We start from the raw sequence: 27,950 nt of genomic DNA, 5'->3' as shown, positions 1-27,950 counted from the left end.
CCCCTCCTTTGTCCTCTGTCTCTCGCCCCACACCTTCCTCTTCTCCGCTCCGCCTCTCACTACTTCTCCAGGGTGTGGCGGCGAGTGGGTGTCACATGACGAGGCAGCGGGACTTCTTGAGTTTGCGTCGACGCTGCTGGTACTCGCTCAGTTCCTGCAGGTACCCTCGGGAAGGCCAGCGCAGTCTCTCCACCTGTTCCCGCTCCTCCTCTGTCAACCGAGACAACAAAAACATAAGGTTGCCGTGACGATATCATGTCACCCCGCTCTCTCACACACACATGGACACGCACACACACACAGTGGCAGTATTTATTTCTATCCATCATTGCCTAAATCAATATTTCTATAAAGCCATCATCAAGCCACATGCATGCTCTGCCTGATACACTTGTGTTTACACCCAAGAGCTGGACCAATGTCAGTAATATTGCGTAGTACTGTTTAGTCTTTGTATCGTGTATCACTTCACTTGTGCCCTTCCAGACCCGTCCATTTGACCTTAAATAAGCACTGGTGTACGATGAAAACATTGTTAATGGAAATAAACCTGTTCTAGATGCTACTAAACCTGCCCTGTGTGCTTATTAACCAGTGTGTGCTTTATAAATATGTCATAACCAGGGATGTAGTGGCTTGAAGAGCAGCAAGAAAGGTAAATGCTAACAATGCTAATTTAGCATCATAGGTGTGCAAGCTCTATTTAGAAAATATAAAGGTGTGTAAATGGTTTTTACATGCTATGATAATCCACTATTTCACTACATCATCAATCATAACTGCTTATTTGACCTGCAATATGTCCCCTTTCAGAATTAATATGTCCTCTACTTAATATGCTATCAAAACTGACAGTATGCCTATATGGGTTACACTTCACTACTTCCCTTTATCATACGGTCTACACAAATCTGTCATTAAAATGTCATTAGCTTTCACAACAGCTTTAGCTTATGGTGACTCATGCATGCCCATTTGCTTAGTGGGTCGAAGCATCGATTTTGCAACACCAGTCATACTTAGTAAGTTGGTTTGAGTTATCGATATGTCCAATAACCTGTCCTGTGTCCGATGATTTCTCACCTGAGAGCTCCAGGAAGTCTGGCTTGTGACTGAAGATTAGGTAGTTATTGGCTATGAAGTGGAGGAGCCATACGTACAGCTGCTCTGCATTGTGGCACTGTAAGAGAGAAAGAGGTAGAAGGAGAGAGGGGAACAGTCAGCTATTTGAGCAAAGATGTATTGTGTAACTATTGAAGATAATTTATTCCGCCCTGTATATTCTAACACCAGCAATGACTTCCACACGGAAAATGACATTTTCCAACCCTGTACATGTGCAATGTGCGTGCATGCATGCATATTCTCTGCTTTCCCTGCCTCCAGTGTTTTTAAACCAATGACCTGAAAGAACTGGATAGGTGATAGCACATTGGTGGGTTAATCTTTTACAGCGTACGGTACAAGTTGCTTTCATCAACCAAATCCTCTCAGGTTGTGGTAAGGATCACAAAAAAAAAATACTATTATTTAATCATTTAATATTAGAAACATTGTTGAAACGTCAAGGGGTGCATCATCTCAATAGTCTGAAGTGACTTCCTTTCCTTGTCTTCGCTCACTCTACATCTCCACTGAGTGGAACGTGATGTGGTGGATGCTACTGAAGATAAGCTATTTTGTGTCAGAACACACCTACTCTCTTACTGAATCCCAAATCCTTCCCCTAGGCACTCCTGTAAATGCAGCCTGACCACATTAAACAGACGTAGGATATGTTACTTACATTTGTGTACCTCTATTTACTATGATGTGTTACGTTACGAATAAAATAATGGTTATGGTTACTTAAGATAAAAACAAAAAGTAGGGCAGTTGGTTGGGGAGGATGGGTTGGCAGATAACACGACCGTCTAGCAACCCAAAGGTTGCATGTTCGAGTCGTGTCGGGGACGACTGTAGCATTTTAGCTAACCCTTAACCTTTTCCTCACCTTAACCTTATTCTACTAACCTGCTACGTTAGTTCTCCTAACCTGCTGCGTTATCCACTAACGTTAGCCACAGATGCTAACGACGCAAGATGTATGATATGTAACATCATCCAATTCGTATGATATTGTACGACCGGGTATGATACTATACGTCCTCCAATTCGAATGATGTTGTACTACTACTATTCCATTCGTAATGTAACATATCATACTAAATGGAGGGATACAAATAAATGTCCCAAATCCTATTAATTGCCCTGAGGCCAGGTTGGTAGATTTGAAAGAATATGACGGGTATGAGAATCTTCACCATATTGCTCACACCTATCAAACGTTTCAGATCTACAGGAGTGCCACGAGGTTAAGGACTAGGCGTTGATTTGAAATGGAGAATATCTCACACACTTACCTTAGCCCTACGGAGAAGGCGGATCACACTGATGCCAGTTGATGCCAGCTCTCGGCTAGGCATGCTTTGGAGGTAGGCACACACACACACCTCACACAGGTGCTGCAGGCGCTTCACCTGGTACATCTCTGCACAGACCAGCACGGCCATCGCCTGCAACACACTGGCTGGACACACATACAGAGAGACACTGTCAAACATACTGGAGCCTCATTTAGAAAATCATCATACTCATGCACAGATTTGATCATAAATTGTGGTTGAAATCCACGCCATTGTTGTGATTTATAAATCACACAGACTGCAGTCAAATGTCTCCATTTGCTGTACTGTCAATCATATCACATTACACACACACACACACCCACACAGCTGTGAAAAATAAACCAACTACAAGATAACAGCTCCCCCTTCAAACAAATCAGCATACAATACTTTTCATCATATCATACTAGTGTCACAGTGTCCACTCCAATTGCTTTTGATCTCCCCCCAGCCTGTCAATTGTTTTGGGAGCTGACAGTCGAATCCCTCTGGGCCATAAGAGATGCTGTTTATAACATCTGAGCGTGTAAATCCACCGTCAATCATTTCACAGCTTCTGCTGAGCAGCACTGAGGATCCGGGCAGTGGCGTACCAGAGTTTCACGGGGCCCCCTCAAGGTCTGAGCTAGGGGTGTAACGGTACACGTATTCGTACCGAACCGTTTGGTACGGGGACCTCTGTTCGGTCCGCACTGTGAATCCGACTGAATACATAAAAAAATATATTTAAAATATAAAATGCTAGGCCTATAGGCTTGACTAAATCTGAGCTAAAAAAACATTTCAGAGTCTATGTGCACATTCTCAAAATTCTGATCTTAATTGGCGCATTTCAATCTGTCCTTTTGTGAGTCGTAGCTGGGAGCTAGTTCTGTACGATGGCGAGTGGTGGGGTTGGAGGAGGATTTTCCATCATTTAAATCTCCAGTTCGGGAACATTTGTGTTTCCCAGTAGATTACAACGGCGATGGACAGAGAGAGTATGTTGCCACTGCTCAATGAGAATAGCCTATACAGCTGCCAACAACTCAAACATGTTGACACATTTACGCCGACTTCACCCCAGTATTCTTACCAACAGAGCAAGACGGAAACACAAAAAAACAACACAACTTCGTCTCCCCTCTGCATTCAAGCAGCCCTTCGCAGCTGATTCTGACCGGACCAAATAAATTACAAGAGATTGATTGGTATGTTTATAGCCGCGGACAGGGGCGCAACTTTGGTTTTAAAAGTGTGTGTGGGGGGGGGGGGGGGGCATTATTAAAAAAAAAATATATATATATATATATATATATACAGTGGGGAGAACAAGTATTTGATACACTGCCGATTTTGCAGGTTTTCCTACTTACAAAGCATGTAGAGGTCTGTAATTTTTATCATAGGTACACTTCAACTGTGAGAGACGGAATCTAAAACAAAAATCCAGAAAATCACATTGTATGATTTTTAAGTAATTAATTTGCATTTTATTGCATGAAATAAGTATTTGATACATCAGAAAAGCAGAACTTTATATTTGGTACAGAAACCTTTGTTTGCAATTACAGAGATCATACGTTTCCTGTAGGTCTTGACCAGGTTTGCACACACTGCAGCAGGGATTTTGGCCCACTCCTCCATACAGACCTTCTCCAGATCCTTCAGGTTTCGGGGCTGTCGCTGGGCAATACGGACTTTCAGCTCCCTCCAAAGATTTTCTATTGGGTTCAGGTCTGGAGACTGGCTAGGCCACTCCAGGACCTTGAGATGCTTCTTACGGAGCCACTCCTTAGTTGCCCTGGCTGTGTGTTTCGGGTCGTTGTCATGCTGGAAGACCCAGCCACGACCCATCTTCAATGCTCTTACTGAGGGAAGGAGGTTGTTGGCCAAGATCTCGCGATACATGGCCCCATCCATCCTCCCCTCAATAGGGTGCAGTCGTCCTGTCCCCTTTGCAGAAAAGCATGATGTTTCCACCTCCATGCTTCACGGTTGGGATGGTGTTCTTGGGGTTGTACTCATCCTTCTTCTTCCTCCAAACACGGCGAGTGGAGTTTAGACCAAAAAGCTATATTTTTGTCTCATCAGACCACATGACCTTCTCCCATTCCCCCTCTGGATCATCTAGATGGTCATTGGCAAACTTCAGACGGGCCTGGACATGCGCTGGCTTGAGCAGGGGGACCTTGCGTGCGCTGCAGGATTTTAATCCATGACGGCGTAGTGTGTTACTAATGGTTTTCTTTGAGACTGTGGTCCCAGCTCTCTTCAGGTCATTGACCAGGTCCTGCCGTTTAGTTCTGGGCTGATCCCTCACCTTCCTCATGATCATTGATGCCCCACGAGGTGAGATCTTGCATGGAGCCCCAGACCGAGGATGATTGACCGTCATCTTGAACTTCTTCCATTTTCTAATAATTGCGCCAACAGTTGTTGCCTACTAACCAAGCTGCTTGCCTATTGTCCTGTAGCCCATCCCAGCCTTGTGCAGGTCTACAATTTTATCCCTGATGTCCTTACACAGCTCTCTGGTCTTGGCCATTGTGGAGAGGTTGGAGTCTGTTTGATTGAGTGTGTGGACAGGTGTCTTTTATACAAGTAACGAGTTCAAACAGGTGCAGTTAATACAGGTAATGAGTGGAGAACAGGAGGGCTTCTTAAAGAAAAACTAACAGGTCTGTGAGAGCCGGAATTCTTACTGGTTGGTAGGTGATCAAATACTTATGTCATGCAATAAAATGCAAATTAATTACTTAAAAATCATACAATGTGATTTTCTGGATTTTTGTTTTAGATTCCGTCTCTCACAGTTGAAGTGTACATATGATAACAATTACAGACCTCTACATGCTTTGTAAGTAGGAAAACCTGCAAAATCAGCAGTGTATCAAATACTTGTTCTCCCCACTGTATACATAGTTGAAGTCAGAAGTTTACATACACCTTAGCCAAATACATTTAAACTCAGTTTTTCAAAATTCCTGACATTTAATCCTAGTAAAAATTCGCTGTCTTAGGTCAGTTAGGATCACCACTTTATTTGAAGAATGTGAAATGTCAGAATAATAGAGAGAATTATTTATTTCAGCTTTTATTTATTTCATCACATTCCCAGTGGGTCAAAAGTTTACATACACTCGATTAGTATTTGGTAGCATTGCCTTTAAATTGTTTAACTTGGGTCAAACGTTTCAGGTAGCCTTCCACAAGCTTCCCACATTAAATTGGGGGAATTTTGGCCCATTCCTCCTGACAGAGCTGGTGTAACTGAGTCAGGTTTGTAGGCCTCCTTGCTCGCACAAGCTTTTTCAGTTCTGCCCACACATTTTCTATAAGATTGAGGTCAGGGCTTTGTGATGGCCACTCCAATACCTTGACTTTGTTGTCCTTAAGCCATTTTGCCACAACTTTGGAAGTATGCTTGGGGCCATTGTCCATTTGGAAGACCCATTTGCGACCAAGCTTTAACTTCCTGACTGATGTCTTGAGATGTTGCTTCAATATATCCACATAATTTTCCTTCCTCATGATGCCATCTATTTTGTGAAGTGTACCAGTCCCTCCTGCAGCAAAGCACCCCCACAGCATGATGCTGCCACCCCCATGCTTCACAGTTGGGATGGTGTTATTTGGCTTGCAAGCAGTCCCCTTTTTCCTCCAAACATAACGATGGTCATTATGGCCAAACAGTTCTATTTTTGTTTCATCAGACTAGAGGACATTTCTCCAAAAAGTACGATCTTTGTCCCCATGTGCAGTTTCAAACCGTAGTCTGGCTTTTTTATGGCGGTTTTGGAGCAGTGGCTTCTTCCTTGCTGAGCGGCCTTTCAGGTTATGTCGATATAGGACTCGTTTTACTGTAGATATAGATACTTTTGTACCTGTTTCCTCCAGCATCTTCACAAGGTCTTTTGCTGTTGTTCTGGGATTGATTTGCACTTTTCGCACCAAAGTACGTTCATCTCTAGGAGACAGAACGAGTCTCCTTCCTGAGCGGTATGACGGCTGCGTGGTCCCATGCTGTTTATACTTGCGTACTATTGTTTGTACAGATGAATGTGGTACCTTCAGGCGTTTGGAAATTGCTCCCAAGGATGAACCAGACTTGTGGAGGTCTACAATTCTTTTTCTGAGGTCTTGGCTAATTTCTTTTGATTTTCCCATGATGTCAAGCAAAAAGGTACTGAGTTTGAAGGTAGGCCTTGAAATACATCCGCAGGTATACCTCCAATTGACTCAAATTATGTCAATTAGCCTATCAGAATCTTCTAAAGCCATGACATCATTTTCGGGAATTTTCCAAGCTGTTTAAAGTCAATTTAGTGTATGTAAACATCTGACCCACTGGAATTGGGATACAGTGAATTATAAGTGAAATAATCTGTCTGTAAACAATTGTTGGAAAAATTACTTGTGTCATGCACAAAGTAGATGTCCTAACTGACTTGCCAAAACTCTAGTTTGTTAACAAGACATTTGTAGAGTGGTTGAAAAACAAGTTTTAATGGCTCCAACCTAAGTGTATGTAAACTTCCGACTTCAACTGTATATATATCCAGTCGGATAAACACTCCAAACAGCCTACCTGACCGCTCTGAGGCGTCCACATGGTCCTAAAGCACACCGTTGCCACGTTTTGTATCACATTCCAATGATACAATTGGGGGGGACAAAAATGCAATTTCAGAATGTGGGGGGGACATGTCCCCCCCGTCCCCAGTAAAATGTGCACCCCTGGCCGCAGATATGCGCCCATTTTCTGTGGTTGAGAAGAATAGGGGGTTTCAGCACCTCATGAAAGTGCTCAAACAACGTTACGAACTTCGCTCTCTCGCACCCATTTCAGCAAACTGGTAGTATCCGGTCTATATAAGCAAACTAAAGCCGAAGTTGTCAATTAATTGGCCAATGCACCCTGTGTTTTGCTTAATACAGATGGATGGACACAGAGCTACTTAATAGTGATAGGCCATCACATTACCCCGGAGTGGGAAATGAGAAGTACCGTTCTACAGACACGCCCCCTTTATGAGAGTCACACTTTTTTTTTTCTTTGTAAGAAACCATTATACAATATCTGAGCCATGTTATATATTGATTTCACATGCATGTTGCACTTTATTTTAGTGTTGTTATTGATGAGTAATCGTGTTTTCATTTAAGAAAATACAAAGTGTTGGTATTCCTGATTGTGCTCTCATCATTACATGACCCATGATCATACTGTATATGGAAACAGGAATACCAACACTTTATCTTTTCTTAAATGAACAAACATTTACTACTGAAACCAAACCAAACTGGGTTTGGTGAACTGTTACACCCCTAGTCTGAGCTAAAGCAAATTTCCTGCAATTCTACACATATTGGCATGGGACAGCAAGAAACATTTGCAGTTTTATAGCTAATCTCATGCTATTCTATACATTTTGCAATGAGGCTGAGATTATTATAGTGGACCACAGGAGGTTGGCGGCACATTAATTGGGGAGGACGGGCTCGTGGTAATGGTTAGAGGAGCCGTCCTCCCCTCAACAGCCTCCACTGCAGTGGACCCGGGGCTTGTTCACTGACAGGTTGCAACTAGAAATACACCACACAGAACAGGCATGGTTCTCAGTCTATTCAACACGACAGAGGACTGTGTGCTCTATTCGTTACATTTCTATCTGAACTTTAGGATTCTGTTCTACTGGGTGTACAGGCTTTTGCTCCAGCCCTGCTGAATCACATCTGTTTCTAGGGAATCAGCTGCTCATAATAAGGACCTTAATTGGCTGAATACTGAGTGTTATGCTGCGTTTAGACAAGGGACGGAAAAGAACGTCATACCATTTGGTATAGTGGGACAAGAAAGTAAGAAAGAGGGTGGCAAGTCCCGTCTACCGTGACGGCTGACGGCATTCAACGCCAGCCTCAACGGCATTTACCTTCGTGCTCTCATTGAAAACAATGACATCCGGTTTGCCGTCTACCGTATTACTCGTATCAACTAAACACAACATAAGTTAGAGCAAGGTTGGAACAATAGCTCTCCAGAATGATGGTTTGGCCACCCCTGGTCTCAAGACCATGTCTAGGCCTAACCCATGTCTACCCGGAGTGGGACCTACAGTGAGGGAAAAAAGTATTTGATCCCCTGCTGATTTTGTACGTTTTCCCACTGACAATGAAATGATCAGTCTATAATTTTAATGGTAGGTTTATTTGAACAGTGAGAGACAGAATAACAACAAAATAATCCAGAAAAACGCATGTCAAAAATGTTATTAATTGATTTCCATTTTAATGAGGGAAATAAGTATTTGACCCCCTCTCAATCAGAAAGATTTCTGGCTCCCAGGTGTCTTTTATACAGGTAACGAGCTGAGATCAGGAGCACACTCTTAAAGGGAGTGCTCCTAATCTCAGCTTGTTACATGTATGAAATAAACCTGTCCACAGAAGCAATCAATCAATCAGATTCCAAACTCTCCATCATGGCCAAGACCAAAGAGCTCTCCAAGGATGTCAGGGACAAGATTGTAGACCTACACAAGGCTGGAATGGGCTACAAGACCATCGGCAAGCAGCTTGGTGAGAAGGTGACAACAGTTGGTGTGATTATCCGCAAATGGAAGAAACACAAAATAACTGTCAATCTCCCTCGGCCTGGGGCTCCATGCAAGATCTCACCTCGTGGAGTTGCAATGATCAGGACTGAAATCCTGCAGCGCCCGCAAGGTCCCCCTGCTCAAGAAAGCACATATACAGGGCCGTCTGAAGTTTGCCAATGAACATCTGAATGATTCAGAGGAAAACTGGGTGAAAGTGTTGTGGTCAGATGAGACCAAAATCGAGCTATTTGGCATCAACTCAACTCGCCATGTTTGGAGGAGGAGGAATGCTGCCTATGTCCCCAAGAACACCATCCCCATCGTCAAACATGGAGGTGGAAACATTATGCTTTAGGGGTGTTTTTCTGCTAAGGGGACAGGACAACTTCACCGCAGCAAAGGGACGGTGGACTGGGCCATGTACCATCAAATCTTGGGTGAAAACCTCCTTCCCTCAGCCAGGGCATTGAAAGTGGTTTGTGGATGGGTATTCCAGCATGACAATGACCCAAAACACACGGCCAAGGCAACAAAGGAGTGGCTCAAGAAGAATCACATTAAGGTCCTGGAGTGGCCTAGCCAGTCTCCAGACCTTAATCCCATAGAAAATCTGTGGAGGGAGCTGAAGGTTCGAGTTGCCAAACGACTTGGAGAAGATCTGCAAAGAGGAGTGGAACACAATCACTCCTGAGATGTGTGCAAACCTGGTGGCCAACTACAAGAAACATCTGACCTCTGTGATTGCCAACAAGGGTTTTGCCACCAAGTACTAAGTCATGTTTTGCAGAGGGCTCAAATACTTATTTCCCTCATTAAAATGCAAATCAATTTATAACATTTTTGACATGCGTTTTTCTGAATTATTTTGTTGTTATTCTGTCTCTCACTGTTCAAATAAACCTACCATTAAAATTATAGACGGATCATGTCTTTGTCAGTGGGCAAACATACAAAATCAGCAGGGGATTAAATACTTTTTTCCCTCACTGTATACAAAGTGCCTGTTTTTTTCCCGCCCTGCAGCAGTGGACCCACCGGGACAGCAGGTGTCTGTGTAGAGATACTCCAGGAAGGAGAGGAAGGTGTCAGAGGAGACTCCGTGGATGGGCACCACCCGACTCCGTGCCTCCGCGTACTTCCCGCTGAACATGGCCGCCATGACATCGCAGCGAGCCACCAGGACCGCCCGGTGAGCTGGTAACACACTCCCTGAAACACAGTCTATTTTTAAATGTAATCCTTATTTTACCAGGTTACCTTGTTGAGAATACATTTTCCTTCCCAGCTAAGCCTTGGGGAAGAGTTGCAGGAGGAGAGGGGTTGAATGATGGTTCAGGTGAAGAGAAATAGCTTTCGGTAACGCGTTGCTAATCACACCCTGACATACCGCTGTTGTAAGGGGGAAGGTTTTTAGTCTCTTCACGATACAGCTGAGGATAATAGCCACAGCTATTCTCTGTATTTTGTACTTTTCTCGAAAGAAACAGAAAAGCCTCTACATTACAGCTTCACATCAGACAATCACGTCTACCGAATGATCTGCTCATGCACAGTCTAGGTGCAAGGCGTAATGAATCTAAAACTGTCATAGTTATGAATTGATGCCTTTCAGAACGGGTCGTTTAAATTAGCCCAGAGCTTATGACAGCTATAAAGCATGACATAATGGTTGTCTTGAAGTCTGACAGGCATTGTGTCACTCTTATGACAGCCCTCTCTATAGTTGGGTGCAGCGCAGGTGAAGGACGTGCTGTAAAGTGGATACATTTGAAGTGTCAGGGGCATATTTTTGTATATATATATATATTTCATTACATGGGTTATTGTAGATGATTGCTTATGAACTTGGAGCTTGGCATCACCCTGCGAGAGAGTTTGTCATAAAAACAATGTACCGTTGCTGCAGCAAAGGCATTTATAAAATTGTGAACATAAAATAAAATCTGTAAACATAATATCAGGGTGTCTTTAACATTACTGAGCTCTTATAAACAAAACAGAATAATTGTACAAAATCTGGCATGAATGTCTAAAGCACTGTGACTATTGTATATCAAGTGTCATTCGAGGCACCCTAAATATGTTGATGCCATTTTCTTCTCTGGTGCAATAATGAAATGGACTGACTACCTGAGGGCCCCCAGTGAGGAAATAAGTTAATCATCTGTAATAAAAAAAGGTGACTTGGTGTGTGTGTGTGTACTTGCCTTGCACCATGAAGATGACATCAGAGTAGAGAGGAGAGTTGAAGAGGTTGACCAGAGACTGAGGACCAAGCTGGGGGGGACGAGCATTAGGCGTGTCCCTGGGGCCCTACACACACACACACACACACACAGGCGAGCACATGCGTACATACACATGCAAGCACAAACACACACACATACAGGCACACACAGCATGGGTTATGTCTGAGGATTCCACCACTGTTGGTATTTACTACCATGAGTGCTATTCATTCTGAGCTTCCATCTCCACCTCCCCCGTGGCATAGAAATAGCCTGTCTGCAAGCCTGCCTCAGCAGCAGCCAACTCCACTGTCCCTGCCCTCCCTGCCAAGACCGCCTCAATGGAGCTGGCTAATGCTGAAACAGACTGGCAGGCAGGCTCGTTTCCAGAGCAGTCTGCATATCAAACCCATTTGCTTCATTATGCTGCAGTGATATAACATCGCTCGCATGGTGAATATAGCCAGAGACTGCTGGTTTAGAGTAAACAAATCACTGCTTAGTGAATCCTGGAGACGGATTGGAACCAAACGTATGACTTGTATTGAGAAATGCTACGTGAAAATAATGAGTGCAAAAATGACACTTCACTTCTGATGGAATTGAAATAGAAGGAACTCAAGCCTAATCTAATTATGACCCTGCATGTCACATGTCTCCTGATGTTAAGGCAGCCCACATCCCATTCCCCTTTGCTCAATCTGAGAGTAAACATTATCCCAATTCAATCAATTAGTGCACTGCTAGTGCACTGCTTTTGACCAGAGCCACATGTATTGTGTTATATGGGGGAATAGGGTATCACAGGGTGTGTGTGTGTTTGTTTGTGCATGCGTGAATCCATGTAAGCCATGGGTCACCTTGTCTCTGCCCAGGAAGGAGCGGATGCGGTCCATGAGTTGAGCCACGGCCAGAGAGTTCTTCAGCTTCTCCCCCACAGCCTCCTGAAGGTGCTCCCACTCCCACGCCCCTGGGTCACACCAGAACCACAGGCATTCAAACACTTATATATACCACAGCAACAGACAGACTCATATACAGTATATAAACACTCATACCGTATAAAGTGCATTCGGAAAGTATTCAGACCCTTTCCATTTTTCCATATTTTGTTACGTTACAGCCTTATTCTAAAATTGAATAAATAAATGTTCCTCATCAATCTACACATAATACCCCATAATGACAAAGCGAAAAACAGGTTCTTAGAAATTTTAGCAAATGTATTAAAAATAAAAAATAGAAATACCTTATTTACATAAGTATTCAGCCCCTTTGCTATGAGACTCAAAATTTTGCTCAGGTGCATCCTGTTTTCATTGATCATCCTTTAGATGTTTCTACAACTTGATTGGAGCACCTGTGGTCAATTCAATTCATTGGACATGATTTGGAAAGGCACACACCTGTCTATATAAGGTCCCACAGTTGACAGTGCATGTCAGAGCAAAAACCAAGCCATGAGGTCAAAGGAATTGTCTGTAGAGCTCCGAGACAGGATTGTGTTGAGGCACAGATCTGGGGAAGGCTACCAAGAAATGTCTGCAGCATTGAAGGTCCCCAAGAACACAATGGCCTCCATCATTCTTAAATGGAAGATGTTTGGGACCACCAAGACTCTTCCTAGAGCTGGCCGACCGGCCAAACTGAGCAATCGGGGGAGAAGGGCCTTGGTCAAGGATGTGACCAAGAACCCGATGGTCACTCTGACAAAGCTCCAGAGTTCCTCTGTGTAGATGGGAGAACCTTCCAGAAGGACAACCATCTCTGCAGCATCCCACCAATCAGACCTTCATGGTAGAGTGGCCAGACGGAAGCAACTCCTCAGTGAAAGGCACATGACAGCCCACTTGGAGTTTGCCAAAAGGCACCTAAAGGACTCTCAGGTCTGATGAAACAAAGATTGAATTCTTTGGCCTGAATGCCAAGTGTCACGTCTGGTGGAAACCTGGCACCATCCCTACGGTGAAGCATGGGTGGTAGCATCATGCTGTGGGGATGTTTTTCAGCGGCAGGGACTGGGAGACTTGTCAGGATCGAGGGAAAGATGAACTGAGCAAAGTACAGAGAGATCCTTGATGAAAACCTGCTCCACAGCGCTCAGAACCTCAGACTGGGGCGAAGGTTCACCTTCCCAACAGGACATCGACCCTAAGCACACAGCCAAGACAGCGCAGGAGTGGCTTCGGGACAAGTCTCTGAATGTCCTTGAGTGGCCCAGCCAGAGCCCGGACTTGAACCCGATCGAACAATCTCTGGAGAGACCTGAAAATAGCTGTGCAGCGACGCTCCCCATCCAACCTGACAGAGCTTGAGAGGATCTGCAGAGAAGAATGGGAGAAACTCCCCAAATACAGGTGTGCCAAGCTTGTAGCATCATACCCAAGAAGACTCGAGGCTGTAATCGCTGCCAAAGGTGCTTCAAAAAAGTACTGAGTAAAGGGTCTGAATATTTATGTAAATGTAAACATTTCTAAAAACCTGTTTTTGCTTTGTCATTATGGGGTATGTGTAGATTGATGAGGACAGAAAAACTATTTAATCCATTTTAGAATAAGGCTGTAACGTAACAAAATGTGGAAAAGGTCAAGAGGTCTGAATACTTTCCGAATGCACTGTATATCATAGAAACACTATAATACTCATATATATATATATATATATATATATATATATATATATATATATATATATATATATATATATATATATATATATCCAGTTGAAGTCAAAAGTTTACATACACTTAGGTTGGAGTCATTAAAACTAGTTTTTCAACTACTCCACAAATTTCTTGTTCACAAACTATAGTTTTGGCAAGTCGGTTAGGGCATCTACTTTGTGCATGACACAAGTAATTTTTCCAACAATTGTTTACAGACAGATTATTTCACTTATAATTCACTGTATCACAATTCCAGTGGGTCAGAAGTTTACATACACTAAGTTGACTGTGCCTTTAAACAGCTTGGAAAATTCCAGAAAATGATGTCATGGCTTTAGAAGCTTCTGATAGGCTAATTGACATCATTTGAGTCAATTGGAAGTGTACTTGTGGATGTATTTCAAGGCATACCTTCAAACCCACTGCCTCTTTGCTTGACATCATGGGAAAATCAAAAGAAATCAGCCAAGACCTCAGAAAAAAAAAAGTCTGGTTCATCCTTGGGAGCAATTTCCAAACGCCTGAAGGTACCACGGTCATCTGTACAAACAATAGTACGCAAGTATAAACACCATGGGACCACGCAGCCGTCATACCGCTCAGGAAGGAGACGCGTTCTGTCTCCTAGAGATTAACGTACTTTGGTGCGAAAAGTGCAAATCAATCCCAGAACAACAGCAAAGGACCTTGTGAAGATGCTGGAGGAAACAGGTACAAAAGTATCTATATCCACAGTAAAACGAGTCCTATATCGACATAACCTGAAAGGCCGCTCAGCAAGGAAGAAGCCACTGCTCCAAAACCGCCATTAAAAAGCCAGACTACGGTTTGCAACAGCACATGGGGACAAAGATCGTACTTTTTGGAGAAATGTCCTCTGGTCTGATGAAACAAAAATAGAACTGTTTGGCCATAATGACCATCGTTATGTTTGGAGGAAAAAGGGGGTTGCTTGCAAGTCGAAGAACACCATCCCAACCGTGAAGCACGGGGATGGCGGCATCATGCTGTGGGGGTGCTTTGCTGCAGGAGGGACTGGTGCACTTCACAAAATAGATGGCATCATGAGGAAGGAAAATGATGTAGATATATTGAAGCAACATCTCATGACATCAGTCAGGAAGTTAAAGCTTGGTCGCAAATGGGTCTTCCAAATGGACAATGACCCCAAGCATACTTCCAAAGTTGTGGCAAAATGGCTTAAGGACAACAAAGTCAAGGTATTGGAGTGGCCATCACAAAGCCCTGACCTCAATCCTATAGAAAATGTTTGGGCAGAACTGAAAAAGCGTGTGCGAGCAAGGAGGCCAACAAACCTGACTCAGTTACACCAGCTCTGTCAGGAGGAATGGGCCAAAATTCACTCAACTTATTGTGGGAAGCTTGTGGAAGGCTACCCGAAACGTAAGACCCAAGGTAAACAATTTAAAAGCAATGCTACCAAATACTAATTGAGTGTATGTAAACTTCTGACCCACTGGGAATGTGATGAAAGAAATAAAAGCTGAAATAAATCACTCTCTACTATTATTCTGACTTTTCACATTCTTAAAATAAAGTGGTGATCCTAACTGACCTAAAACAGGGAATCTTTACTAGGATTAAATGTCAGGAATTGTGAAAAACTGAGTTTAGATGTATTTGGCTAAAGTGTATGTAAACTTCTGACTTCAACTGTATATATAGATGTGGTAAAGAGGTCAATGGAATGCAGACCTTGAGGGAAAGAAATTGGTGCCCATTCAAAAAATCTGATCTAACAAATTGGATATTCCTCAAATCCGTCATGATGTTAAGTGTTCTAACAGGCCCACAATGTGGTTACTAAAATCCGATCTGGAAATATTTGTCATTTTCGGGTTTAGAAAAAATGTCTGCTAAATGCTAACTCCCGTTCATGTAAGCTGGTAGCATGGCTAGCCATGTGGAAATGGGTCGTTTTTTAAAAGTGTAATGCAGTTGATTGGCAACGATGACGTGGACATGTACTGGGGTTGACATCCATATTAGCATTATACTCTGATCTTTACCCCAAAATAGTGTGACATACACATTAACCTTAATGCTAATTTTGCTGGGCGGCATTGAAGAGTATAATGCTAATATAGAAAATGTTAATACTAATTGTAATTATTTTGCACTATAGCCTATTTATTTATAGCCTATTGCCTTACCTCCATAACTTGCTACATTTGCACACACTGTATATATATTTTCTGTTGTATTTTTTGACTTTGTTTTTTTTTACCCCATATGTAACTCTGTGTTGTTGTTTTTATCGCACTGCTTTGCTTTATCTTGGCCAGGTCGCAGTTGTAAATGAGAACTTGTTCTCAACTGGCTTACCTGGTTAAATAAAGGTGAAATAAAATAAAAATAAATAAAGATTCAGAATATTTTCGGCGGGACGCGTGAGGGGCGTTTCCATTGTTTTGTTCGAGTTCGATTGATCTCTTTAACACATGTATACCGCAGAAACAAACACTGAGTATACAAAACATGCTCTTTCCATGACAGACTGACCAGGTGAAAGCTATGATCCCTTATTGATGTCACTTGTTAAATCCACTTCAATCAGTATAGATGAAGGGGAGGAGACAGGTTAGTGAAGGATTTTTAAGTCTTGAGACAATTGAGACATGGATTGTGCATGTGTGCCATTCAGAGGGTGAATGGGCAAAACAAAAGATTTAAGTGCCTTTGAACAGGGTATGGTAGTAGGTGCCAGGTGCACCGGTTTGTGTCAAGAACTGCAACGCTGCTTGATTTTTCATGCTCAACAGTTTTCTGTGTGTCTCATGAATGGCCCACTACCCAAAGGACATCCAGTCAACTTGACACAACTGTGGGAAGCATTGGATTCAACATGGGCCAGCATCCCTGTGGAACGCTTTCGACACCTTGTAGAGTCCATGGCCTGACGAATTGGGGGGGGGGAGTTGCATTTTCAACTCTACCGATTAGTTTTGTCACAAAAACTGTTGCATTAAATAGCAAATGGGCCTATTCTAGTCTTGGCACATGCACTCTAGCCAACAGCTGGCAGATACAGTGCGGGTAGTCTACATGATGAGATTATTATGGATAAGAGCGAGAATATTTATTTGTCAAACGGCAGTCAAGCTTCGATCATCATGTCACCAGAATAAAATTGTCCCAAAACTTCCATCACAGCTGTCATGATTTTTTACTTTACTCGCATAAAAACTGTGGATGGAAACATGGTTATTGACTCAAATATAAACAACCTTGTATACTCTCTCTCATATCACATAATATTGTAGGAACACCAATGCAAATACAAAAAGATCCACGGAGTCGCATATGAGTCACACTCATAACTACATCACAGTAGCCTACTTTTCAGAAAGTACCTGCGAGAAAGACAAAACATTGATTGTGAGTTAGTATCCCAAGGAAAAGGCAGAAAACGGAGACATCTCTTCAATTTGCATAATCCTTGAAATCATCAAACAACAGTCCTTCAGGCAGCCTTGAAGGTTGAAGGGGTGGGTGGAGAATTCCTTCATATAAGAAGGGAAACAGACCATTGCGGCAGGAGGAGGTGAGTTAGAGGGGTATTAGCTCATCACTCAGTTTTTTATGGAGGTACTTTAGCTGATACAAGGATTAATTTAACACCCAGCGCAGGGTAATATCCCACAAACACCTCATTCAGGAGATTAATTCCAAGCTGTGACAAAGCTTTCTCGCTGAAATTTCCTCCAAGACAACGGTAGGTCGACTCAAGGAAAAGATTAATTGGTTAGTTTGGTTCACAATGCAGGGTAAATGGAGGGTAAAATCATCTTAATTAAACACTGATGATCTTTATGTGGTACCATGACTGAGCACAGCCAACACACACACACAATGGAGACTACGGATAGAGTCGTAGCAGTATGTTTCGTACAGTGATGGTAAATGATCCATTGTAAATGATTGCACCCACCAAAGCAGACAACATTAGCTCACTTGGCTAAAGCCTCGCTCTCTAGTGCTGCTCCACATGCTTAAAGCACTTGCCACTTAAACTAACTTTGAAATTGAAGCTTGTTTCAAAGCAACAGCACTTAAACCAGTAGTTTACCTCGGTAGAGGAACATGAGTGTCTCCCACAGGCACAGGCACAGCAGTGGGTCCTTCACCACCAGGCGTGATAGCCGTCCGGCCAGATGCCCGTCAGGCCGCGACCCGTCCTCCATGCCCAGGCCCCCATCCCAGGTGGAGAGCAGCGATGGGGGGCCTCCATCCCCCCGGCCGTCCCCCCGGCCATCCCCCCGGCAGGCGCAGCGTGATATGGGCCTCTCCCTGGCCTTGGGGCCCAGCAGCAGCTGTCTGAAATAGGGGCTGACGGCACAGAGCACAGCGGCGTGCCCCCAGCCCAGTTCCTTCCCAGAGTCCCCGGAGTAGAAGGCCACGTCGGCGAACTGGATGCCACGCTCCAGCAGCCACTGTAGGTCCTTAGAGAAGCTGGACTCCTCCACTCGGATGGGGGGAAGACGCGCTGAAGGGATGGAATGAGGGATGGGTTCAGTAAAGGGAGAAAAGGGAAAAGGGAAGAGTAAAAGCACAGAGGGAAAATGGGAGGAGTAAGTGTCAACATCGTTACGTATGCAGCTCCGATGGATTAAAAAGGGGGAAGGTTAGAGAGAGAGAGATCAAGAGAAAGAGAGAAAGAAACAGAGAGAGAGAGAATGGAAGGGAGAAGGTTGAAAGAGGGGGCGAAAGAATAAAGGATTGATGAGGAAAAAAAGAGAGGGAGAACAGAAAGATGATCAGACAGTTAGCTTAGAGAGTTGGGCGTGGCAACGAGGGATGAGGGAAAAGCAGAGATTATTAAGTAGAAGAGAAACAGCGCGAGAGACAGAGGAGGGGGTTCCTAGTGTGAAGCTATGTAAATCACTGTCCTATTATAAACCTATTAATGCTTAATCCACGCTGTCCCCCTGTGCACCTCATCACTTTTTTATGGCCACTCTGTTTTAGCCTGGTATACAGGCAAGGCTGTCCAGGAATCAATGCACTTCATATTTCATGGACTGTACACTATAAAGAGAGAAAGTTAAGTAGTTGGACGGGCACCAGCCAACCCAGCCCACCCACGCATCCACTTTGGCAGTGTTGCTCTTATCTGTCAATCACCAAGTCAAAGTTCATCAGACATAGTGGCTAAATGGCAAGGATGCTATATTCAGTATGTTAACTGTAGCTTAGCCGTGTGTTCTTATTTTTTATATTTGTTTAGTAATTTTAGCCCCCTTTTTTCTCCCCAATTTCGTGATTACGATCTTGTCTCATCGCTGCAACTCCCCAATTGGCTCGGGAGAGGCGAAGGTCGAGTCATGCGTCCTCCGAAACATGACCCGCCAAGACGTGCTTCTTAACACCCGCTTGCTTAACCCGTAAACCAGCTGCACTAATGTGTCGGAGGAAACACTGTTCAACTGACGACCGAGGTCAGCCTGCAGGCGCCCGGCCCGCCACAAGGAGTCACTAGAGTACGATGAGCCAAGTAAAGCCCCCCGGCGAAACTCTCCCCTAACCCGGACGACGCTGGGCCAACTGTGCGCCGCCCTATGGGACTCCCGGTCACGGCCGGCTTAGCCGTGTGTTCCATTTCTGTGTCCATGAACACAGATAGATGTAATATTTGTAATAACACATTTACAGGAATAAAGACAAAAATAATGAACACTATAGGGTGAAGGGCTGACTAACAGATCATTCGAAACTTTGATAAAGCAATAAAAGTCTATATTCTATATATAGTAAAGGAAGAAAATTGTCCACTCACTGTTTGCTACTCCAAAATGTGATCTTCTATTGAAGCGACAACGTTTCAACAATGTTTCAACCAACATGATATGATCTTCGTCACTTGAGTATTGTTGTACTATCACTAAGCTTCACTAACTCTTCTTTAGGAGCAGCAAACGGTGAGTCTGCATTCATTTTCATTGCTTTATTTGTCCAGCTCCTGTGCCATGTTTGGATGTGCGCAATTACTCTCTTTTCATAATTCAAAATTAAGCCCATGAGCCAAAAATAGCCCTGGCGTTCTCATCTCAGATCTCACAAACCTTGGATCCATGCAATAATAAATCCCTAAAAGTAATGAATCTATTATATTGGAGCAATTGTCGAAGAAATCTTAACACTATTCCACTAACCTGTGTCTGCTATAGGTTTGGTTAAAACTTCAACTGTGTATTTGGTTGGTTATTAAAGAGTCACATACGGTTGGGTGATTTGGAAAAAATTGAAAATATAATTTAAGTCAACAATAATATCTAGTAGCATGTTAACAATAACAGTAGCATGTGCAGAGAGAACAAGAAAGGGTTGATAATTGATCCCTGAGAAACACCACAAGTAAAGTTGATATAATACATAGACACATAGAAATTATTTAAAGGGGGCCCTCATATTGCATTGCCAGTCTCTCACCTGGCTGTTCCAGATGAGGGGGATGGGGCTCATTCATCTTGTTGCCCCGCCTCTTCTCTGGCCTCTCTTTGGCCTTCTGCTTCAAACACTGAATCATGAAGTACTCCAGCTGAATACATACACAAACACACGCTAGTTAGCATAAACCCACACACACCAATAGAACATTTTAATCACATAGCAGCCAGTCCCCATTCTTATCTTCACTAGCACTAGGGCCAATAACATAATACTTTGCCATCTGCATCATCAATGATGAATGATAACATAGATCACACCAATCATAAATCACACCATCAAACAATATATTCAGTTAATAACTGGCTGATGCCGACACTTACCACGCTGCCAAAGTAGCGACCCACAAAGACGTGGTTGAGGGAGGGCAGCTCCAGGTAAGTGGCCCCCAGGTCCCTAGAGAGCTGCAGGCCCTCACTATGGGGGACACAGCTGCTCCAGTCTGATGCACACAGGGGGCACGTGCAGGGGGGCCCCTCATCTGGACAGTGAGGGGACAGGGAAGAGGTGAGTGAGACAGGACAACAGTTAGCTCCTCTACACGCATACATGCAAAATAATTAGGTATTACCCACAGAACTTCCAGCAGAACATCTCAAGATTTGATTTTATCCATCAAAGATATAACAACATACTGAAATTCAGACCGATTTACAATGCATGCACATAGGCACACCCTGCATGTGCATACTGCAGCCTACATGCAGAGAGTGAGAATATGAAGAGAAAATTACAGGGAAATGGAGGGAGGAGTAAAGACATATAGAAACATCATAAAAGTAGAGAAGGAGCCAGAGAGAGAGACAGATAGAGTGAGGCGGTCTGCTCATTGCCAAATGCAAGGGATAAATCACTCTGCTAATAAAACTACAGGCATAGAGTGAAAGCTAGACACTGTTTGTGGTGTGTGTGTACAGTATGTGACGTGCCCTGCAATGATTCTGCCCTAGGTGGTCTCCTAACAAAGGCAACAGGAAACACAGCTGTCATTCTCCGCATTCATTTGGGGATAGTTTTAGCATAGACAATAAAGCAGCGACAAAACAACACAAAAACATAGTGTCAGGTCCACCACTATCCCTCAAGCCCCCTCTCTCACCACCAAAGAGTTATCAAATACTATTATCATCTTGCAATGAAGCTCTGGCAAGATCTAAAAGCATCTCACTGAGCTAAAAAGTAACCCATCACGAATGTGGTGTATTTGTTTACACCACTGAAATAAAATTGACTTTTGGTGACGGATATAGACATTAAAGTGGGCTTGATGGTTAATACTTTGCTAGTTTAATAACACCGACCTGGGAAATGCTACATGTCACAATGTACCACTCAAAGATTTACTGTAGTTTTGTGTGTGTCAGGTTTTGGACTTTACCTACTTCTTTCTTGCACCATATTATGCTTGGTTTGTTTGTTGTTTTAGCCACAAAGACACATTACTTAGAGTCAAAAGCCTGGGGCCTGTTTGAGATTTGATCATAAGATGAGCATCATCCTCTTAACTGAGAGTACAGGGAAAAGACAAATCCACTCCTTCAGCCATTTTCCCTGCTCCTACAGTATTTAATGTAGCAATCGTTTGGTAAGCCATATTTGTAAAATGTGCAAATATAAAGATCAATTAATTAAGACTATTTCAAAAGACCCAAAATGATGTGATTTTTGGATGATATTAGTTTGAATCGTAACAACAGAGTTATGTCAGATGTCATAAACATGGTTGGATGTCATAAACTGTTATGAATAGTGTGAGAGGCCACATAACCAATCATTGTCAGTATTTCTATACAGGAAGTGCTATGAGGCAAAACTTCACCACTTGACTCATGATACAAAATATAATCTTAATTTAACCAGGCAGGTCAATTAAGATGTTTTATTTATTTACCATGACGACCTGGCATGTGGTAAGTGCATGGCAATACAGCACAAGAAGACACAACAGGTCAAAATGGTGGTGTGGTCAAGGATAGACCAATGGGATCTCACCGTTTAGGCGGGCGCCCACAGCAACCAAAATGACGGGCACGCCCCAGTGACGTAGCAGGGGGCGGAGTCTAGGGGCATAACCGTTGCGCACCTGCTGGAAGGCCAGCTTGTCGTTGATCGAGTACTTGATGACCAGGATGTCAGCCTGTTCTAGAACGCTCCGCACACTGGCCCAGTCACTGTCCAACAGATCCTGTCCACACACAGAGTACATACACACATTTTAAATACTTTCTTTGAATCCACAAATCATATTACAGTCGAGAAGGATTCAAACATTTTAGAGGACACGGATATCTGGACAGTTATGGATACAGAAAGCACCTCCTTCTCCAAACAGCTAGGCTGCCCATGACAGCTGACACTGAGCAGTAGCTTGCTAGCTGCTTTGCCTTTGTCCTATACAGTCCTGCAATCTGAAGGCCATGTACTGTCATGGACGAGACTCCCAAATATCTGCACTACAAGTTTGCACTGATAACCAAGGCTGTTTAAGCGTGACACAAGGGGCTGGTGTTTTCAGTATACAAGAAAACAGATCAACATCAAACCAGCCTCCTCTTACAAGATAATGTTTGTGAATTTGCAATGTCTGTCACACACACATCTCGAATGCATCAACATTATAGGGCCCGTTTCCCGGATCCAGTTTAAGCCTCATCCCCCCTTAAAATAACTGTTAATTGAGACTTGTGATCAGTCTCCATCAGACCTGGGTTCAAATACTATTTGAAATAATTTCAATTACTTTAGCTGGTCTTGATTCAGCTTGCCTGGCTTAAAGACACCAATAGAATGGTCTCAAAACTTCATACCCCGCACATATGGGACTCCAGACAGACTAAAGCCAACGCTCACATATTTGAAAGATTTCAAATAGTATTTGAACCCAGGTCTGGCCTAAACTAGCCAGGCCCCAAAGGTTCTATACCGGCAAAAGATTGAAAATAGTAACAGTAGTACGCTTAATTACATGCTATCTCAGCTATGCTATCGCATCATCTACAGCAGTGGTTCCCAAACTGTGGGGTGCGCAAGGGGTCAGCGGGGGGGCCAACCCCTCCGGCTTTCAATTAACTCTTAAAAGTTGTAATAGTAGAATGCACAAGGTGCAATTTCGAAATTGGGTAGTGCATAATCAGTTTTCCACTTGTCATGTCAGTCATTGCATACCTTAGACAGCTATTTATAACTTGTCAGAAATGTTCAGATCAACTAGCCCATGTCAGCTAACCTTTTTTAGATAGGTGTTTTAGCCCATAGATGTTGTTGTAATGTTTGAGTCACTTAAATATCACATGAATACACATTAAACATATCAAAATGTATAGAAATGCTAGAAAATGAGCATTAAAACTGCAACATTTTCTCTCTACCAACAAGAAGGGGTGTGAACAGTTTGTGTCATGAATAGTGCTTGTGCCCATAGAAATAGATGTGGCACGTGCGCGGAGAGGGGGGGGGGGGGGGGGCCTGAGTGAAAGAGTTTGGGAACCCCTGAACAGTACATTCATTTTTACGCCCTCTGAGAAGAAGTGGTTAGATTTGTTCCGCTGCCCTTGCTGAAAACAGTTTTGGAATTCAAAATGTGTGTGCATCTCAAGAGCGCTCCTCACACTCAAGGCAACCAGGTAAACAAAACACAAACAGAGGCTGGCAGACTGACTCACTCACTTCTTTACAATGACAATGTTCTTCTGACCAAACAAATGCCTTTCTTCCCTGCCTGCTTATTGGACTGGCTTGGACCCTGATAACCTCCATCTGTCTCCACTAATGAAATCTATTCTGAAAGGGAAAAGATTTGCCACCGTTGAGGAGAAGACAAAGCTCAGGAAAGTAGACTAACAGTGAAATTCTTACTTAAGTGCCCTTCCCAACAATGCAGAGAAAAATTGAGAAATAATAGAAAAATAATCACCCACCCCATCAGCTCCAGAGCCTAAACGCACACACACACACACACACACACACACTTACCCAGCTAGGGCAGTCCTGCACCACCACAGTGACGTCTCCAAAAACGTGGGACGTGTACTCCATGAAGGCCGGGTTGGACAGGCTGCTCTCCTCAGGCCCTCCGGCCATGGCGCCGTGGCCCAAATAACTCCACAGCAGGCCCCCCTGGAGCTGGCCCTGACCCATGGCCTCTTCTCCTGGCCCCACTCCCCCGGGGCACTCACTGCCCAGCGCAACAATATGAATGGACCTGTAAGCAAAGCACACCAGATGGGGGGACACAGTCAGAGTCAGACCCATTAGGAACCAGACAAGCAGAGATGGGCTGACAGATTGTGTTTGCTGCCTGGTACACTATGGGTGTAGATAAGGTGAATGTGATGTGTCTCTCAAATGCAGTGAGGGATGCAGCAAAGAAGGGAATTAGGGGGGAAGTCAGGTGAACGTGTCTTAATACTTTGACTGTGAGAGATGCAGCAAGGAGGGAATTAACAAGTGCCTTTCCCCCTTATTATACATGTCTATCACGGAGGCACTGCATCACGTTGTGTCATTGAGCCATTGAGCGAATGACACTGACTGGCGTTGCTCTGTCGGATTTTTTTAGATTCAAAAATAATTGAGAATTGCATTATTATTATTACTACTATGTCATTATCCTATTCATAGCCCATTGTTGGCAAAACATGCGTGGTACAAGCATACAGTAGAAACGCGGCAGTAAAGTAGGCTACCTCGTCTTTTGCATCAATTCATGAGGTGCAGACAGCAACTTACATGGTCACCACGGTTTTCCGCTGGTCAATGCCTCTTGAGCACGTTCTCCCACCGTGCGTTTTCACATGGGTCCGCAGTGAGAGGCTTTTCCGCAATGAGTACCGGGTATGGGGACGCTAATCCCTCATATCGGTGACTCGCTCCCCGCGACCGCGGTTGGAGAGTTTCACAATCCCGTGTATTTCCTTCTCGTTGTTCATTCATAAAGCAAAACCTCTTACAGTTTACGGTAATGTAACGGAACGTAAACACCACTGGTTGGATCCAGCCGGCGACGTGGACTACCAATGCCCTAAAAAAGAAACAACTTGTCAATTTGTTTAAAAAAATTACAACTAAACGACGTGGAGAAACCAGAACCTCGATATTCGTGGCGTTTATGCCACCGCTTTATCCAATGAAAATTGACGTCGCTGGGCAGAGGAAGAAAAGTGGGGAGGTAATGTACGGAGAGAGCGAGAGAGACTGGAAGAGAGCAACAGACCGTGCTGATGGAGAGAGTGGACGCGCCTGACTCAGCAGTAAACACTACACGCGCGCACGCACGCCAACAGCAGCACACATCTACATCCACAAATGACGCGCAGCGCAAATTGCATTGTTATGTCCTTACCTCATTACGCGAACCTCCCCACACACGCACTGTGTTTTCTCCAGACTGTATTATTTTTTTTAAATCTCGCCCGTTGGTTGACCTAATCTTATTTATTCTCATTATTCCAACTCCCATTATTAATTGATGCAAGGGATGGAGATTAGATTAGCATTATTCAGTGGCTGTGAACACAAATAAATCCTAACAAAATTAGATTAGGAGGGATCATCTTTAAAACATGGAACATCGACAAAGTGACAAACAATCCTCTATTGTAGGCTAATCGACCACTCCAACATTGTCTCTCGGGATCATGTATAACGAAAAGGCTAATTTACTCTCCCAATGTATGGAATTGACTTGTAATACTTGAAGTCGTGACATAATTGCCAATAGGGCCTATATACCAAGACACCATGTGCACACCAAGACATGCTGCCCTATACAATGATAATGAAGAAGTGTTGAAGTGGGCTATTATGCTGATTAAGCTTGAGTCGGTGGAATAATTGGTGTTAGGCTTGATGCGGTGTGATACTGTAGTCAATTCTAATGAGTTATGTGCAGTATAAGTAGTCTCTAGGACCTAAGGGGGTTGTTCACTGTGAGGGATTGACCTGAAGACAATAGGCCTAACTGTAATAGAGGTTGTTTGGTGAACCACGCTCAGATAATAACCTTGCCTGAGTGAGACCTGAAGACTTGCGTTGACTCCCAGAGCTAATGCCTATACAAAAAAAGTTATTTTATTGTCACATACATTATTATTTTATTGTCACATACACCAGAAAGGTCAATCTTAAATTAATAATTGTTTATTGTCAGCGCTCTGGAGAGGTTCCAACAAACTTAATGCACCATAGTGAGTGTCTGTCAGAAGCTCTAACGGGGCAGTCCCGTTAGTTCCCTTATATTCTGACAAGGTACATTTGCATGATTTAGCTTATTCATCATTCATAATTAATGTTTGCTTCATTCATGTGACGATCAATACTGGGTCATGCATGTGACAGACCAATATCTCACAAGGCTTATTCTCGGCAGGCTAGCTGGACATCCTGGTGTATTCCGCTACGCGCGAGACAAGCACTGAGTGCTCTCTGTCCTGCTTGTGGTCCGAATCACACATGGGACTATTGATAAATTATAAACTTCTTCTAATTTATTAGTGTTTACATAGCCCATTTAAATCTCACCAAATGTCTCCAGTCTTTCTAGTGAGGGTGATCAGGCCCCACCAGGAAGTCAAAACAGAGGTCAGAGGTCAGTCAGCCCTATTAAGTGAGTGTTTGTTTTCCTGTACCTCAGACATTATTGAAAGATATTTTAAACATTTCAAACATTGTGTATCAGGTTTACGTTGGGTTTTTCAGTACATTTCTTATCAAGAGAATTTACATGTGTGCAACCAAAACTCTGACAATAGAAACTTCAGAAAATGTCATTTGTGTACCCTTTCAAAATAATAATATGCCATTTAGCAGACGCTTTTATCCAAAGCAACTTACAGTCATGTGTGCATACATTTTTACGTATGGGTGGTACCGGGGATCGAACCCACTACCCTGGCGTTACAAGCGCCATGCTCTACCAATTGAGCTACAGAGGACCACATTGTTTAAGTTGCATCCTTTCTAACCCGTGAAAAACCCACTAAAACCAAATAAAAAGACCCCACACCATAAATCAGTATTAACACCACTAATAAATATTCATTAACAGGTGGGTTGTGTGTGGGTGCTGGCGTCTCCCGAGTGGCGCAGTGGTCTAAGGCACTGCATCGCAGTGCTAGTTGTGCCACTAGAGATCCTGGTTCGAATCCAGGCTAGTCGAAGCCGGCCGTGACCGGGAGACCCATGGGGCGGTTCACAATTGGCCCAGCGTCGTCCAGGGTAGGGGAGAGAATGGCCGGCAGGGATGTAGCTCAGTTGGTAAAGCATGGGGTTTGCAACGCCAGGGTTGTGGGTTCGATTCCCACGGGGAGCCAGTATAAAACAATTAAATAATGTATGCACTAACTGTATGTCGCTCTGGATAAGAGTGTCTGCTAAATGACTAAAATGTAAAAAATTTGTATATAGTAAAAATTGTAGGGTAAAAACAAACAAATGGCCAGGCCTTACTTGATTTGGGAGCTCCCTTAACAGCTGGATCCGGGTACCTTTAATTGCTTTCCCAAGGCATTTGCCTTAGGAAGCCTTTCAAAGGGAGAGATACAGAATCATTGATAAACATTTT

At 43.5% G+C, this 27,950-nt stretch overlaps 1 protein-coding gene across 1 annotated transcript; it reads right to left on the bottom strand.

Annotated features, from left to right (window-relative positions):
* Positions 1-71: 71 nt before the first annotated feature.
* On the bottom strand, positions 72-25,735 carry LOC311138865 (rho-related BTB domain-containing protein 3-like; the record flags this gene model as incomplete). The annotated part of the gene is made up of 12 exons (XM_084173660.1): positions 72-210; positions 1,084-1,180; positions 2,403-2,569; positions 10,064-10,233; positions 11,232-11,341; positions 12,117-12,226; positions 18,012-18,428; positions 20,372-20,480; positions 20,713-20,870; positions 22,382-22,574; positions 24,362-24,590; positions 25,731-25,735. The coding sequence occupies 12 exons, from the start codon at positions 25,733-25,735 to the stop codon at positions 92-94; spliced, it is 1,884 nt and encodes a 627-aa protein (XP_084029786.1). The 3' UTR covers positions 72-91.
* Between the last annotated feature and the right edge of the window lie 2,215 nt (positions 25,736-27,950).

This window comes from Coregonus lavaretus (genome assembly GCF_964263955.1).
Source record: "Coregonus lavaretus genome assembly, chromosome: 12".
NCBI classification, from domain to species: domain Eukaryota; kingdom Metazoa; phylum Chordata; class Actinopteri; order Salmoniformes; family Salmonidae; genus Coregonus; species Coregonus lavaretus.
The sequence above is the reverse complement of the archived record's forward strand: the minus strand, read 5'-3'. Positions and strand labels throughout refer to the sequence as shown.